We start from the raw sequence: 16,658 nt of genomic DNA, 5'->3' as shown, positions 1-16,658 counted from the left end.
TGCTTTGATTGTCGACGATTTAGATTCTTCTGTTGATCGTCGTGACATTGTTGTTGAAACTCAATCTGGTATGCTTAAACGTATTAGTGAGTTACACCCATCATACCTGGCTCTCCAATATCCTATTTTTTTCCCGTTTGGTGATGATGGATATAGAATCGATATTCCTCATAGGGATGGTGTAACAACCAAGAAAAAAATATGACCAAAATGCACAATGCGGGAATTCTTTGCATATCGAATACAGGATCGCATTAGTGGTTATTCTTTGGTTTTAAACGGAAGAAGACTGTTCCAACAGTTTTTGGTAGACGCTTACACTATGGTTGAAAGTGAAAGGTTAAATTTCATACGTGGTAAGCAGAAGAATCTACGATCCGAGACATTTGAAAATTTACAGAAGTATAAGCACAAAGGTAAAGAAAATTTATCGAACACCGGTCAAAAGGTAATTCTGCCTTCTTCCTTTACTGGAGGGGCTCGGTTCATGCAACAAAACTACCTTGATGCTATGGCTTTATGTAAATGGTTTGGATACCCAGATTTTTTCATAACCATTACATGCAATCCTAAATGGCCTGAAATTTCAAGATTTCTTAAAGATACTTCAATTAAACCAGAAGACAGACCAGATATACTATGTCGATTGTTCAAGATGAAGTTGGATTCAATGATTAAAGATCTAAAGGATAACAATTTTTTTGGTGAAATAAACGCAGGTGTGTATTTTATGTTATATATTTTATTTAGAGTATCTTTTTAATTGCATATAAATTAGATATGTTTAATTGCTAACACATAAACTTTTCAACTTATGCAGTTGTTTATACCGTTGAATTTCAAAAACGTGGCCTACCTCATGCACACATTTGTTTATTCATGAAAGTCGATCATAAACTTCCCACAGTAGATCATATAGATCCTTTTATTTCAGCTGAAATTCCAGACAAATCCGAGGATCCGCAGTTATACACACTTGTGTCTGAGTATATGATCCACGGTCCTTGTGGGAATGCTAACTTGAGCTGTCCTTGCATGGTTGACAAAAGATGTTCTAAACGATTTCCTAAAAAGTTTTCTGCTCAAACTATTATTGACTCAAGTGGTTTTCCGGTTTATCGAAGAAGAGATTGTGGCCGTACTGTTATAAAGAAAGGTGTTCAACTTGACAATCGAAGTGTTGTACCGTATAACAAAAGTCTATTAAGACGATACCAAGCTCATATTAACGTTGAATGGTGTAACCAAGCAGGCTCCATAAAGTACCTTTTCAAGTACATTAACAAAGGTCCTGACCGGGCTACCGCCGTTGTGTTTTGCGAAGCTGAAGGGACTAGCATTCAGAAACCAAAAGACGAAATAAAAGAGTACTACGATTGTAGATACATATCTGCTTGTGAAGCTTCTTGGAGAATTTTCTCCAACGAAGTGCATTATAGATATCCTGCTGTAATGAGGCTTCCTTTTCATTTACCTGGTCAGCATAATGTTGTATATGGTGCAGATGATGATATTGAAGATGTCTTGAGCAAACCATCTGTTGCTTCTTCGATGTTTTTGAAATGGTTTGAATTAAATCAACGTGATGACGAAGCATGTAAATTGACCTATGTCGAGTTCCCACAGAAGTATGTTTGGAATGTAAAAGATAGACGCTGGCAAATACGAAAAAGGTATCAAACTGTTGGTAGAATTCATTCCGTTTCAATTGCTGCTGGTGAACCTTATTATTTAAGGATTCTACTAAACAAAGTCAGGGGTCCCAAATCATTTGAAGATATTCGAACAGTTAATGGAGAGTTATTCCCCACTTTTAAAGACGCATGTTATGCAATGGGTCTTCTAGATGATGACAACGAATATGTTGAAGCAATTAAAGAAGCAAGTTTTGATGGTCATTGTCGGTATTTAAGAGCATTATTTGCCACAATGCTGTTAACAAATACTATAACAAGACCTGAATTTGTTTGGGATAAAACGTGGCATTTATTAGGAGACGATATTTTGTACAGACGTCGGAAAGAGACACGTATCCCTGGTAAATGAGTTATTTTATTTTGTCACCTATATGTTTTACAATATTATATATAATTTTTTCTAATTTTACAAATTTTTTTTTTTTTGCTTTTCCTAGATTTAACGCTTCCTGAAGATCAGCTGAAGAATCAGATTTTGTTTGAAATTGAGAATTATTTAATTTCAAATGGTTCATCTTTAAGTAAGTTTACTACAATGCCTTATCCTGATCATCAGTCTTTACGTCAAATTACCAACCGTCTAATCAACGATGAATTATCCCAAGACACAAATCAGTTGCAAACTGAGTTTTCTCGTATGAAAGAATGTCTAACTGAAGAGCAGTCGAAGGTTTTTAATGAGATTATGCATGCAATCAATAGCCAAAATGGAGGGTTGTTTTTTGTATATGGTTATGGTGGAACTGGAAAGACTTTTTTGTGGAAGACATTGGCTTCTGCAATTAGATCTAAAGGACAGATTGTGTTGAATGTTGCATCGAGTGGTATTGCTTCGTTATTGCTATCTAAAGGAAGGACGGCACATTCTAGGTTTAAAATCCCCATTAACTTGACAGAAGACTCCATGTGCCACATTAAGCCAAACGATGATGTTGCTGACCTACTAAAAGAGGCAAAGTTGATTATATGGGACGAAGCCCCTATGGTCCACAAGCATGCTTTTGAGGCACTAGATAGAACAATGAAAGACGTTTTATCGTCTTCTATGGGTCACCAGTCTGAACTACCATTTGGCGGTAAAGTTATTGTTTTTGGTGGTGACTTTAGACAAATCCTCCCGGTCATTCCTAATGGTACTAGACAACAAATTGTCAATGCATCTTTAAGTTCTTCATATATATGGTCAGAATGCAAGGTGTTAAAATTAACAAAAAACATGAGGTTGACAGTTGGAGCTCAAACATCTAACGTTGAGTCTATTGAGAAATTTGCAAGATGGCTACTTGATATTGGTGAAGGAAACGTTGGTTCGGAAAATGATGGTGAAGCAGTTATAGAGATACCGGATGACTTAGTAATCACTGATTTGGACGATCCAATACAAAGTTTAATCGACTTTGTGTATCCTTCAATTTTAGAAAATTACAAAAAATCTGGATTCTTTTCTGAGAGAGCAATTTTAGCACCAAAAAATGAAGTTCATGAAATTAATGATCGTTTACTTTCGTTATTTCCGGGTGAAGAAAAAGAGTATTTGAGCTCTGACAGTATCTGTCAAACTGAGCAAGTACTTGATTCTTTCCAACAAGATTTGTATTCGGCTGATAATTTGAATGCTCTCAAAATAGCCGGGTTACCTAATCATAAGTTGGTTCTTAAAGTTGGTGTTCCGGTAATGCTTCTTCGAAACATTGATCAACAAAGTGGTCTATGTAATGGAACTAGACTTCAAATAACCTTTCTTGGTAAACGAGTTATTGAAGCTGAAGTAATATCAGGTGGGAATATTGGTACTAGAGTTTATATTCCTAGGATTTCAATGATTCCTTCTGACAAGAAGATACCGTTTCAGTTTCAAAGAAGGCAATTTCCGTTATCAGTATGTTTTGCTATGACAATTAACAAAAGTCAAGGGCAATCTTTATCAAGAGTTGGGCTATATTTAAAGGATCCAGTTTTTAGTCATGGCCAGTTGTACGTTGCTTTATCGAGAGTGAAGACAAGAGAAGGTGTCAAAATTTTAGCGTACGATGTTGATGGTAAACCTTCTAAGCAGACATCAAACGTTGTTTACAAGGAGATTTTTGGTAACTTGTGATGTAATTTTGATTACATTTTTTTTATTTAATACAGTAGACATTTGGTAGCATGTGATGTAATTGAATCAATGTATGTTTTCCAAATCTTCAAATCTATTTAACCATCCCGACAAATAATAAAAAATAATTAATAATATCCTAAAAAATAAATCAACCCGTGGGTACCACGGGTGATAACCTAGTGATACATATGGCATATCATATTAACTAAAGTCATTATTATTATTATAACTAAAAAAAGTGACTCGATAAGGTATCTCATGCTAGAAAGTGATTTCTCTTCTCTAACGTAAAGATCATATTCTTGTAATTAATTTTCTTATAAAAATAATTTGTAGCGATTTCATGTTACCCCTTGTGGTTGGCGTCAGTGTCAAGTGATGAAAACACAAATAGAAAATGTGCATTTTCAAGATCAAGACAACTGCAACTTTCCATATAGAATCCCCGGCCATTATTAAACAACTCCAAAATAATAATAATAATAATAGGCCTTCTCCCTCCCCCTCCCTTTAAGTTTCACACACACATCACCCAAATTAGAATCTCCATCAACCAGTTGCTGCTGCTGCAAATGTCAGATCACCACCTTCAATTAGAATTAGAACAAGAACAAGAACAGCAACCGCTCCTCATAAAGTCAGAAGATGAAGGCGATCTTGATGGATGCCTTCAACAACTGGATTTGTATTTGTTATTGTTGGGATTCAATCAATCGTCTTATATTCGATTTGCGATTTCATGGGTGACGTTTTTGATGATTGGGGTTGTGCTTCCTGTGGTGGTACTTTTGATGATCACCAACTGTTTGAAATGTGATCTGTATCAAGTTCAAGGCTTTGAGCTTGTTGTTGTCTCTTCCCATGCTTCTTTGGCTGCTTCTGCTCTGCTCTGCCTTTCACATAATCTCAGAAAGTATGGAATTCGAAAGTTTTTGTTTGTTGATCAGTATCACGGTCATGTTCAAAGATTTTCAAACCAATACCTTCACAAGATTTCTGTAAGTAGTAGTAATTCATCTTATACTGTTTTATTACATAGTTTTTGCTTGCTTGACTGAATCTGTTTTTGGGTGACTCTTTCTTTAGGCATAAAGTTTGATTCTTTGCTTCTCTTCTTGAATATATTCCTAATTCTTTATTAATAAATACATACATACATAACTTTAGTATTGTCCAATGGAGGATTTCATCTGTTAAGACTTAATAATAGGATGGGTGTTTTGAAATTTGAACTCAAATATTCTGTTTTGAGTAAAAGTTACTAGGATTATTATTAAACAGTTTTGAAGTCGAATAATCACCACCACCCTTTCTCTAGCTTTTGAAATTCATTTTCACTTCAAGTATGGCATGACCATTTTAGGGTCTGTTAACTTTTGACCATCATTAGGGTAGAATTTGAAAGTTAAGAGACGACGTCTAGATGCTTTACCATCCAGGCTACCTGAAAAAAAACGAGCCAAATAATATCTCATTTCAAAATGCATATTTTTGGTGTATGAATATGCGGTCAGTTAATAACAACATTCTACTCATAATTTCAGGAATCCAAACGAGCGCTATTACTATGGTTTCTTCCATGCCTTATTTTGAAACTTGTTCGTGAAGTTATCCGCATGATGTACATACAACACGAGTCATGGTGGCAATCTTGTGGCATTTTGGTCACTTTGACTTTCTCATGGACTTATGTGACCATAATATTTCTATCATCATGTTTAGTTTTCCATTTGGTCTGCAATTTACAAATTATACATTTTGATGATTACGGAAATCTTTTGGAAAGAGAAACTGACGTCTTGGTATTTATTGAAGAACATGCCCGTCTTCGCCATCATTTGTCGAAAATAAGTCACAGGTTTCGGATTTATCTTCTACTTGTGTTCATACTTGTCACTTCAAGCCAATTTGCTACTTTATTCCAGATTACAGAGTTTAGGGATAAAGTAACATTCATTAATGGTGGTGATTTTGCGGTAAGTGTCAAGAAAGTACTAAAGGAGAAAGAATTAACTTGTGTCGTCATTGTCCCATTATTATTGTAATTGCTCTTCTTTTTCAACAGGTTTCCTCAATTGCACAAGTTGTGGGGATAATTCTATGTTTGAATGCTGCAGCAAAGATTTCCCATAGGGCACAAGGCATTGCATCTTTAGCAAGTAGGTGGCATGCTTTTGCTTCATGCGGGCCCGATGATGCATCTCAAATGAGATTTTCAAATAGAAATGCAAGTTTTGATGCTGCACATACTTTATTAAGATCGGTTTCTTCAGAAAGTGATATGGAAGCAATGAATTATATTCCATTTCCAACAAACGCACAACTCACATCTTATTTGGCTTCTTACCACAGGCGACAAGCATTTCGTAAGTACAAAAAAAAAAAAAAAAAACTGATTTTGTTATTTTAAGTTGTTTTTCTTGATAGGATCTGCCGACAAATTTGATCAGATGTAGATATGTACTTTTTGCATAAATGGATTTTAAACTTCTGTGCAGTTATGTATTTGCAGAATAATCCAGGTGGCATTACTTTGTACGGTTGGACGGTTGACCGAGGTCTTATAAACACAATCTTCTTCATCGAGTTGTCACTTGTTCTCTTTGTCTTTGGAAGAACAACCGTATTCACTACAACCAATTAATTTTCTTGATATTTATTCTGCAAGTTCAAGAGTTAATCAAGATTTCTTGAAGGCTCCATGTCATACCCAGGCCAGCTCCTATTTATCATCAACAAAATTTTGACAATAAGCATGCAATTGAGGTCAACAGTCAACACGTGCCTGTCTCTTTATATGTGTATATGCAATCTATCTATTGTTGTTTGTATAGTCGGCTTCATGGCATTTTTATAGTTTAGTGCTCCAATCACATTCGTTTGGGAGTTCCACGTGTTTGTAAATAAGGTTAAACGATGTCAAATTTTGAAACCTGTGCCATATAACCGTTTTGCTTTATGATCATTCAATATTTTAAGAGATTTTGTTGTATTTTTGAGGGTTTGTTTCACTTCATTGCTGTTGTAAATGGTGGAATTTGAAAGACTAAATATAGATTGTTGAATTGAGGTGTGTTAATGGAAGTTTCTGTGGTGCAAGGGCCTTCTATGATATTACCCAATAACCCAAGGGGGTTTAATGTTACTTACCAATGAGGTTGACATGTTACTAACTGACCGTTTTGGGGGCAACTACAAAGCTAACTCTTCATCTAAACCAAAAGTTACTTGATCCATTTTATGTATATTTTAAGTTTTTCCAACAAATTGGTTTTTGTTAAATGAATGAATTGTAAATATCAAACCAATAATCAATAAATTGTATTATTCAATTGGAAAAAAAAAAAAAAGCGGTAAGGAAGGGGTGCGTATCAACATGTGAGTTCGGGTTGAGGTGGCAAGATAAGTTGGTTGAACGTGTTGTTGGGTTGACAAAAGAGTGCGGGTTGAAATGTGTTGCTGGGCTAGGTTAGATTGATTGACCCATAGCCGATGACATCACAACGATTTGGATAACATGCATGTATTTCTCCTGTTTAAAGCTGTGACAGTCATACTATTTTAGTGATCGGAAAATCAATGTGATAGTTAAATAATCAGAATTAATTTTTAGCATCCAAAATTTATCATAATCAATTTTTCTATATTAAAACACAATAAAACTTTAAAAAGAAACTATCATTTTGAACAAATGAAATCAATTTGAATTAAACATTATAAGGAGAAAAAGCATGATGGACATAACATGAATCAACAACCAATGAAGATGGAGATGGAGATGGTGGCCACAGGTAGCAGAGTGGTGCTACCAACAACACCAGGGCAGCTTAATGGAGAAAGAAGAGGGCAAGTGACCGGTCCTCCTTATATAATCTGCTCTTTCACAAGTTTTTACAGCTTTTTCATTCAAAACGGCCTCCGCTTTTGCTCGCTTTTCCTCTGCTATCCTCCTTGTCGAAGCGAGTTTATTCTGATACTTCTCTTGCGCACGAGATTTCATCCTTTCCGCCTTGGCCTAACCATAATATGAACAACAGTTACACAACTATGGGTTCATTTTGCAAAATTGCAATAGAAAAGCCGACCCGTCCAGCCAGGGTCGCCTACTGGTGGTCCACCCAAAACTATTTATGAAGTTGGCTACTGTTAACAGAATAACAACTTACTTAGGTTAATTATATTTTTCTGAAGTGGGCTAACTAGGCAAAAACCTCTATCCTAAACCAATTCATTTTTTCGTGAAACAAAAGGAATTGTATGATAAGTTACCTCCATTCTTTTCATTTCCATCTCGGCCTTTCTCTTTTCATGATTCTCCCAAGCTTCTATCTTCACCTCTTCGCGCTTGAACCTATCAGTTAAAATGTTACATCAGCATACTTCTAATAACACGTGACAAAACGAACGAATTTGGACTATTCAACAAGTTAATTAATCTAAAATAGTAATCCTTTCTATGGCGTTGAGTTACCTTGCCATGTATTTAGCACGTTCGGCCTCATCCCAAGCCAATGCTCGGGTTTCAAGAGGATTTAATTTAGGATCTTGACGAGGCTGGTTTCTATTTTGATTTTCAACCACACCTTCACCAATATTACTTTCTTGATCATTTTCTCGCCCAAACCTTGTGGCATCAACTCTTGGTGGTGGACTTGGTGGTCTTGCAGGAGTTGACGAACCAGAGGCCATAGGGCTGCGTGCAGCCGGGGTTGTGGCTCGAACCGGTGTGGCAGATCTTGAAGGCTCTTGACTAGCCATAGGGGTCATTTCGGTCCCCATGTCTCTTACATAAACTGAATCACCGAAATCAACCTTTTTAGTTTCTATAACTAGTTCATCTTCACTGCTTGGGACGGGAAGCGGTGCGATGAGTCTCCTGTCGTCTGCATTGGAATCACGTGGCTCGCTGTTGGACTGGCTCTTATCTATGCCTCTAGAGAGATTAACCAACCATTTTTGGGCATCGTCCCATTTAGATGGTGTGGGTTTGCCTAGAGCAGTGCGGTGGTGGTGGGAACCGCGGTTTCCTTTGTGAAACTCCAAGTTTGGACCTGGTGATCCAAGATTCAAGCACCCCTTATCCTCTATGGACCTCATAATCACTTCCCTTGATTCAAGAACAATACACCTTTGGCTTACTATGAATAATAATCACCCACATGCCAGATTGATTAACCAAATTAATCACACAGATCTAAGACACTCCTATTATACAACATCAAATCAAATAAATCAATGTGAATGAAGTTGACAGTCACATGTATGAAAATTCAAGATAAAAGAGGTCAAAGTCAAAACAAGTAAGTCAGTGAAGTGGAAGTTGTGAAGCTGCAAATTCAAAGGTAAGAAAGAACAATTAGCAGAAAGTGGAACTGTGGTAGCAGATCAGGTGTAGCAAAGCATCATTGTTAGCAGACATAATGAACTCTGAAGTGAGTTAAATCCAAGATTCTAAAGGCAAAAAGATTATTGAGTGTGACACAAACTAGAAAGAGATATATATATGTGAGTAAGACGAATCAAGGATGAAAAGGTAGAGAGAATAACACCGGCAGGCTTTAACTCTTGTAGGAAACTGAGAGTTTTTGAGATTTGCAACATTTTATTTTAATATTGCTAAATGAAGATCTGGTTCATTAAATAATAGGAAGAAAGCTTCAAGATTTCTTTCTTTATTTCTTCAATTTACTTCCACTTTTTTTTTTTAAAAAAAAATATATTTAATAGAAATTAATATCATGTCTCAAAAAACCCAAACATGTATTAGTCGTTTGACTCTTAAGTATATTAGATGTTTAACCTCCTAATGCAAGTTTTATAGTTTGTAGTTGTATAGATAACTATTTGAATCATGTAAACCACTCTCATGTTAAAGTAAATTCTAATTACACTTGATGACTCTAAATCACTTAATTACACCTAAAGTAAAAAATATTTAAAAGAATTATAAACAAACGGAATCAAAGCAAATTCTTATATAGAAAAGTAGTGAAATCTAATCATTTTAATACGATAATGAATACTATACAACTTAAAAACAAGATCTCGATCGGTCAAAAATGGTTGACATATTGTTGTTTATATGAGAGAGAGAGGGCCCCTTGTGAGTCAATACATATATGAAGAGTAACTGAAATAAAAGTACAGAGATGGTGTATAAATTTTAACGGTAAGAGTGAGTAGCAGAGTGGGTACGGAGGAGATTAATTGGAGTATCATATTGTGGGGCTGTCTGTCCTTGCGATAGTTTCACATGGGGTTTGAGGAGGAATGTACAAAGGTCTATGGGGAGTATGGCATGGCTTCTAATTTAATGTTTTCTTCACCATTTAAGCAGTTTCTGTCGGGTGCCACTACTTTCTTGTAGATATCTATACTATATAATAAAAGAAACCACCTTAGGGACACTTGTCATCATATTAGGCCATCTCTTATAGATAATTATTATTTTTGTTTAATCTCTTCTAGTTAATTATAAATAACTCTTCTATTAAATATTATTTAATTTAATATTTTGTATTATAGATAACCCTCTAACTATATATTATTAGTTTAATTTCTTATTAAAAATAATGAACTATTAACACAACCATGAAAGTAAATTACGAATTGGTGGCTAATAATAAAGTTACCCACTGAGAAGACAATGGATCATGAATATGTAAAAACCTTTATCCATTTATGTAAGACATTCTCTAAGAAAAATATTGAGAAGAAAAATGGATTGAATGAAATTTAAAGCATAACTTCGTATAAATAAAAAGGAAATTGGGCTTTGTATAGGAAAGGAATAGAACTAACGTTAGTGGACAATTATAATCAAAGCCCAAATCGATTCACTGAAATGGTTTTAATATTTTTTTTGAATCACTTATATGTTTGACTTAAATCTATACTATATAATAAAAGAAACCATTTAAGGACATTTGTTATCAACTAAATAAAAACGAGTACTTGCTACGGGTGAAGGAGTAAAGAGTTTCAAGAAAAAATCTCCTTAATATGACTGCGGGAAGGCTGTTTCTGCTACACTTCGCTGGGGAAGAAAGAAGGAATTGAGTCCTTTCACATTATCACGGAAAAAGGGGATTGCCTCTTAGTCAATTTTGACTGGAAAAAGACCCGGAACCCCATACCCTCTCATTCACTTACTATAGGCCGAGGAGCGTAGATTCATCTTACTTTTTATAAATGGAAAAAGAGACATAAGTCACGCATCCAAGCACCATCTCTTATAGATAATTATTATTTTAGTTTAATCTCTTCTAATTAATTATAGATAACCCTTCTACTAAATATTATTTAATTTAATATTTTGTATTATAGATAACCCTCTAACTAAATATTATTAGGTTAATTTCTTATTAAAAATATTGAACTATCAAATGGGTCCGCATACTGATCTTAATACATGAAAATGGGCTTAGCCCACTTTTGATTCAGTCTAACTTAATTAGAACTAAAACAATTTAAACCTTAATTATGTCTAGCAATATATTAAAGTATGAGATATTAATATAAAAAACTGAATCTATCTATACTATATAATAAAAGAAACCATTTTAGGGATACATTTACGGAGTTTTAAATAAATGGTTAAATTTATTGAGATTTCGTTAAAAAATTTTGCAATAACAGAATAATCTATTTTTATCACGAAAACCAAACTTTGTATTATTATATTAAATATTTTTATTTTCATTATATAAAATTACATTTACTCGACCCATGTAATACAAGAGGTTTTTTAAAATATAACTTTTTATTATTTGATAAATAAAATTAGATTTATTCAATTCGTACAATACACGTGGTTATTTCAAGAATATATATTTTTTATTATTTAGTACAGAAAATTACATTTATTCAAACCGTGTAATGCATATATTTTTAAAGATGTAATTTTTTTATTATTATTTGGTATATATAATTACATTTATTCAACCCGTGTAATAAATGGGGTTTTTTAAATATGTATTATTTTATTATTCGGTAAACAATATTACATTTATTCAACTCGTGTAATATACGTGGTTTTAAAGATATAACTTTGTTATTTGGTATATAAAATTACATTTATTCAACCCGTACAATATGGTTCTTACAGATATAACTTTTTATTATTTAATATATAAAATTATATTTATTCAACCCGTACAATAAATGAAATTTTAAAGATATATTGTTTTATTATTTAGTATATAAAATTTATTTATTCAACCCCGTGTAATACACGGGGTTATAACCTAGTTTATAAATAATACATATTAGGGGACTAGGGTGGTTCACTAGTGATAGAATCCATCACTCTCAATGTCCAATAAAATTATGTCATGTCATCAACCAAATTTCCATCACTAGTGATAGAAATGTAGGAGGGGTGGAATCACTAGTGATGGAATTCTATCACTCCCATTTTTTTTTTAATTTTCATTTTAAAATTATAAATTTCACTAATTTTTTTAATTTTTTATTTTAAATTAGAAATTAACAATAAAACACTAAAATTAAAAATTTCATTAAATTTAAAACATACTACTTCAATTTAACATACTAGAAACATACAATTTTTTTTTTAAAAAAAAAAACCCTACTCCAATTTAACATACTAGAAACATACAATTTAAAAAAAAAAAAAAAAAAAAAAAACCTACTCCTCGTCCGAATCCGGAAACTCCAAACCTAGAGAACCTACTAGTTCGATTAAATCGAATCTCAACCGAAAGTGAGTTTCTTCGTTACGCAATTGTAAATTGATATCTTGTGGAACTTGAACTTGTGTAGGAGGATCCGGCACCCAATCCGGGGATATTGCACGTCCGTCGTGTTTGATCAACATATTGTGCAATATGATGCATACACTATGCTATGTATTGCTTTCTTGGTCATCGAACGAACCGGTCGGTGTAGTATACCCCATCTATGTCACACCCCCAAAATCCACACGCGGAGTACCACCGCTTGGGAGCGTGACATGACCAGGATCAAGCCATCAATCATATCAAACATAGCATTTAATAATAATAAAAGTCATTAGAGTAGTTCATCATGACATGATTGATGTTTCAAAACCAAGCATTGTTTAAGTAGCGGAAGCATTGTTGTAAACCCAAGTTAAAAATACTGAAATGTCATAAGTGTCTAACAAAGTAATACGATCCTTGTCCACAACGACCGGCTCCTCTTTGTGCAAGCTCCATGTACCTAACGATCTGCAAGGCATGTAACAGAATGATCAACAAACTAGTTGAGCGAGTTCACAGTAAGTAAATGCGTAACAGTAAGTAACGGGTGGCTCTACTGGGCCGATAGTAAGTTGTATAGGTGGGGGCTTCCCATGTTATGTGACCACTAGACTATTCGTATCAACTACTCGTATCATCCCTGTTCTTCTTCCGAGAACAGTAGCGCGTATGGGGTGTACGTAGGTTTTACGCACGTATCCTTCACAACCGAGGATAGGAGACGCGGGGGTGTACGTGGGTTTCACGTACGTATCCTTTGTACCGAGGATAGAAGTAAGTAATGCGTACACGTAGGTTTTACGTGCGTGCCTGACATCTGAGGCAGTGATTGGCATATGACCACGTAGGTGTTATTCTAACCTACGGAACCGTCCTGACATCCGAGGATCATGGTAGGTGATAGTCTAGGAAAAGCATATGTACGTTCTTAGTCAATTGTAACCTTTATCCCATTCCCACGACCCGGGAATCCCATGCCTTAGTAGGAGTGTGAACTCACCTGGGTTTGCTCGGCAGACAATAAAATGCTCAAGTATACAGTAAGAGATCAACCACGTCCTATCATGGTTACTTATGCAAGTTAGGTTCGTACTCAACTATTGCACGTATAAGCTACACGTATGTATACACATATAATCATGGCAATGTACACGTATTCCAATAGCAGCCCAAAACAAACAGTAAACAAATATCCAAGTGCCCGGCCCAAACCAATTGGGCCTGTATAGTAAAAGTCCAATAGCATGGCCCGTCTCGAGTCGCAACGAGGAGATCCCGAGTCGCAACGGGACTTGAAACGGTGATGTTCTCGAGTCGCAATCGGAGCTGGTCTCGAGTTGTTAAGGTCCGGTTACGAGTCGCAACGGGACTCGCAACCGTGGTTTCGGTTCATCATGGTCCGGTTACGAGTCGCAACGGGACTCACAACCATGGTCTCGGCTTGTGCTGTTGTGGTCTCGAGTCGTGATTGGTGATACCGAGTCGCAACCTTGTGTGTGTAACAGCTTATAACAGTTTCCTTATTTCATTTAACAAAAATCCCGTAATTCCAGCAAACAGATTTGGCAGTTTCAATAACCGATCAATCATGGCAATTATCAAATCAATTACCAACATTTATCAATTTCATAACATATTCATATGATCAACTCGTGTAATCAACATCAAGAACAGCCGATTTCTAATAATCAAACATGTAAACAACTAACTTATAGGCTAGCATGCAATCTAAAACATCACAGCCGGTTACAAGCACATGCAATTCAACCGATTTAACACTAAGAACATCGACTAATCAGCAACATATGATCCGGTTCTGTTCTAGCATATCAACATATATCACCAAAAGTAATTATATAGATTCTGTTTGGTTTACTAGCATGAACCCTAATCGGTTATGTAACACATTCCTAGATCATGCAATCCGATAGATAATCACATCATCGCAAAACCATACATATCAAGCATGAAATCAACAAATACCACACTAACCGAGATGATGAAAGTTGTGAATGAAAAAAGCTTCGAGATGGAAGAATGCCTTCAGTTCCGAGACAGAGGAAGAAAGAGGGTTTGGTGTATGAGTTCTTGGTTGCCAAAAGTGAGAAAAACTAAAACCCTAATTGTGTATATGCATATACGTGTGAGGTGAGGGTGGGCCGAAACCTCACTTGGGCCGTCTTGTGATCTCGAGTCCATTACATGGACCGAGTGGGTTTGCAAACAATAGTAAAGCCCAATTGATTTATGGATCGGGTGTAGTGTTGTGTGGTCCAATAACGCAAACATTTAAGCATTTAACCGTAACATTCATTCAATCAAATAAGGTTCACATAAACACGTATCGTTACACAAAGCAAGTCTAAAGTTCGAGTTGTCACATTATCCCCAACTAATTGGAAATTTCGTCCCGAAATTTGGTATGCACTCACTGAGGAAGCTAGGTAAACTGTATTGTTCACTGATTTTCCTGGGGTGTCACATCCTCCCCCCGTTGATCTGGAATTTCGTCCCGAAATTCCGAAGTAGTAGCTTCAGCCTCAGCAGTGGTAGTATTGGTTTCGAATAACTGGGGGTACTTTTCTGTCATCCTGTCTTCGCGTTCCCAGGTGTACTCTGGGCCACGTTTGGAGTTCCAACGAACTCGAACAAGAGGGATTCTCTTGTTTTTGAGGACCTTCACATCCCGGTCCGTGATTTCTACTGGTTCCTCGACGAACTGCAACCGCTCGTCGATAGTGAGTTCCTTAAAAGGAATGATGAGGGTTTCATCTGATAAGCACTTCTTTAGGTTCGACACATGAAAGACATTGTGAACTGCTCCGAGTTCAGCTGGTAGGTTCAACTTGTAGGCTACCTTGCCAATCTTTTCTAAGATTTCGAATGGTCCGACGTACCGCGGATTCAGTTTGCCCCTTTTGCCAAAACGTACCACACCCTTCCAGGGTGAGACTTTCAATAATACCCGGTCCCCGACCTGAAATTCCAAAGGCTTTCTACGCTTGTCCGCGTAGGCTTTCTGACGGTCGCGTGCTGCCGCCATGCGTTGCTGTATCTGTGCAATCTTTTCTGTGGCGTCCACTACAATCTCTGGACCCGTGATCTGACTATCCCCCACCTCTGCCCAACAGAGAGGTGACCGGCATTTACGTCCGTACAATGCCTCGAATGGAGCGGCTTGAATGCTGGTATGGTAACTGTTATTGTACGAAAACTCCACCAATGGGAGGTGCTTTTCCCAGCCGTTGCCGAAATCGATAACGCATGCCCTAAGCATGTCTTCAAGTGTTTGAATCGTTCGCTCAGACTGCCCATCCGTCTGAGGATGATATGCTGTGCTCATGTCTAATCGTGAGCCGAAAGATTTATGCATTGCTTGCCAAAGTTCTGACGTGAATCGTGCATCGCGATCCGAAATAATAGAGGAGGGCACTCCGTGCCTCGAAACAACTTCTTTAAGATAGACGTCTGCGAGAGTGGAGAACTTGTCCGTTTCTTTGATCGGCAGGAAGTGTGCAGACTTGGTGAGTCGATCAACTATGACCCATATTGTATCGTTCCCACGCTGAGATCTAGGTAAGCCTGTAACAAAATCCATGGAAATTTCTTCCCATTTCCATTGAGGTATCTTAGGCTGCTGAAGTAGACCAGCTGGCTTCTGATATTCAACCTTGACTCTCGCACAGGTCAAACATTTTCCAACGTACGTAGCGATGTGGGCCTTCATGCTAGGCCACCAATAAGTAGTGCTGATGTCGTGGTACATTTTATCTGACCCTGGATGTACCGAGTAGCGAGACTTGTGAGCTTCATCCATTACAAGTTCGCGTAAACCGCCATAGAGAGGGACCCAAATCCGGCCCGTTACATAGTAGGCGCCGTCTTCCTTTTGTTCCATTTGTTGTCGTGAGCCGCGTAAGGCTTCAGCCTTGACGTTTTCGGGCTTCAATGCTTCTACCTGAGCATTTCGTATCTGTGCTGGAAGGTTAGACTGAATCGTAAGCTGTAGCGCTCGCACGCGCTTCGGTAAGGTGTCCTTTCGACTTAGAGCGTCAGCCACAACATTGGCTTTGCCTGGATGGTACTTGATGTCGCATTCGTAGTCGTTAAGTAACT

The 16,658-nt window shown here is 36.6% G+C and overlaps 3 protein-coding genes across 3 annotated transcripts; 2 read left to right on the top strand and 1 right to left on the bottom strand.

Moving 5' to 3' along the window:
• The first annotated feature begins 322 nt into the window (after positions 1-322).
• Positions 323-3,795, top strand: LOC110893652 (ATP-dependent DNA helicase RRM3-like). The gene is made up of 3 exons (XM_022140734.1): positions 323-719; positions 821-2,038; positions 2,135-3,795. The coding sequence occupies exons 1-3, from the start codon at positions 323-325 to the stop codon at positions 3,793-3,795; spliced, it is 3,276 nt and encodes a 1,091-aa protein (XP_021996426.1).
• A 415-nt stretch (positions 3,796-4,210) lies between these two features.
• LOC110896173 lies at positions 4,211-6,780 on the top strand. The gene is made up of 4 exons (XM_022143628.2): positions 4,211-4,796; positions 5,343-5,774; positions 5,864-6,164; positions 6,297-6,780. Exons 1-4 carry the CDS (start codon positions 4,371-4,373, stop codon positions 6,440-6,442), a joined length of 1,305 nt encoding a protein of 434 aa, XP_021999320.1. The 5' UTR covers positions 4,211-4,370; the 3' UTR covers positions 6,443-6,780.
• A 640-nt stretch (positions 6,781-7,420) lies between these two features.
• On the bottom strand, positions 7,421-9,412 carry LOC110896172 (remorin 1.4). The gene is made up of 3 exons (XM_022143627.2): positions 8,270-9,412; positions 8,068-8,149; positions 7,421-7,813 (listed from the first exon to the last, which is right to left on the bottom strand). The coding sequence occupies exons 1-3, from the start codon at positions 8,893-8,895 to the stop codon at positions 7,604-7,606; spliced, it is 918 nt and encodes a 305-aa protein (XP_021999319.1). The 5' UTR covers positions 8,896-9,412; the 3' UTR covers positions 7,421-7,603.
• Positions 9,413-16,658: the final 7,246 nt, after the last annotated feature.

Source organism: Helianthus annuus, chromosome 12 (assembly GCF_002127325.2).
Source record: "Helianthus annuus cultivar XRQ/B chromosome 12, HanXRQr2.0-SUNRISE, whole genome shotgun sequence".
In the NCBI taxonomy this organism is placed as follows: domain Eukaryota; kingdom Viridiplantae; phylum Streptophyta; class Magnoliopsida; order Asterales; family Asteraceae; genus Helianthus; species Helianthus annuus.
This window is presented reverse-complemented; position numbering and strand designations above follow the sequence as displayed.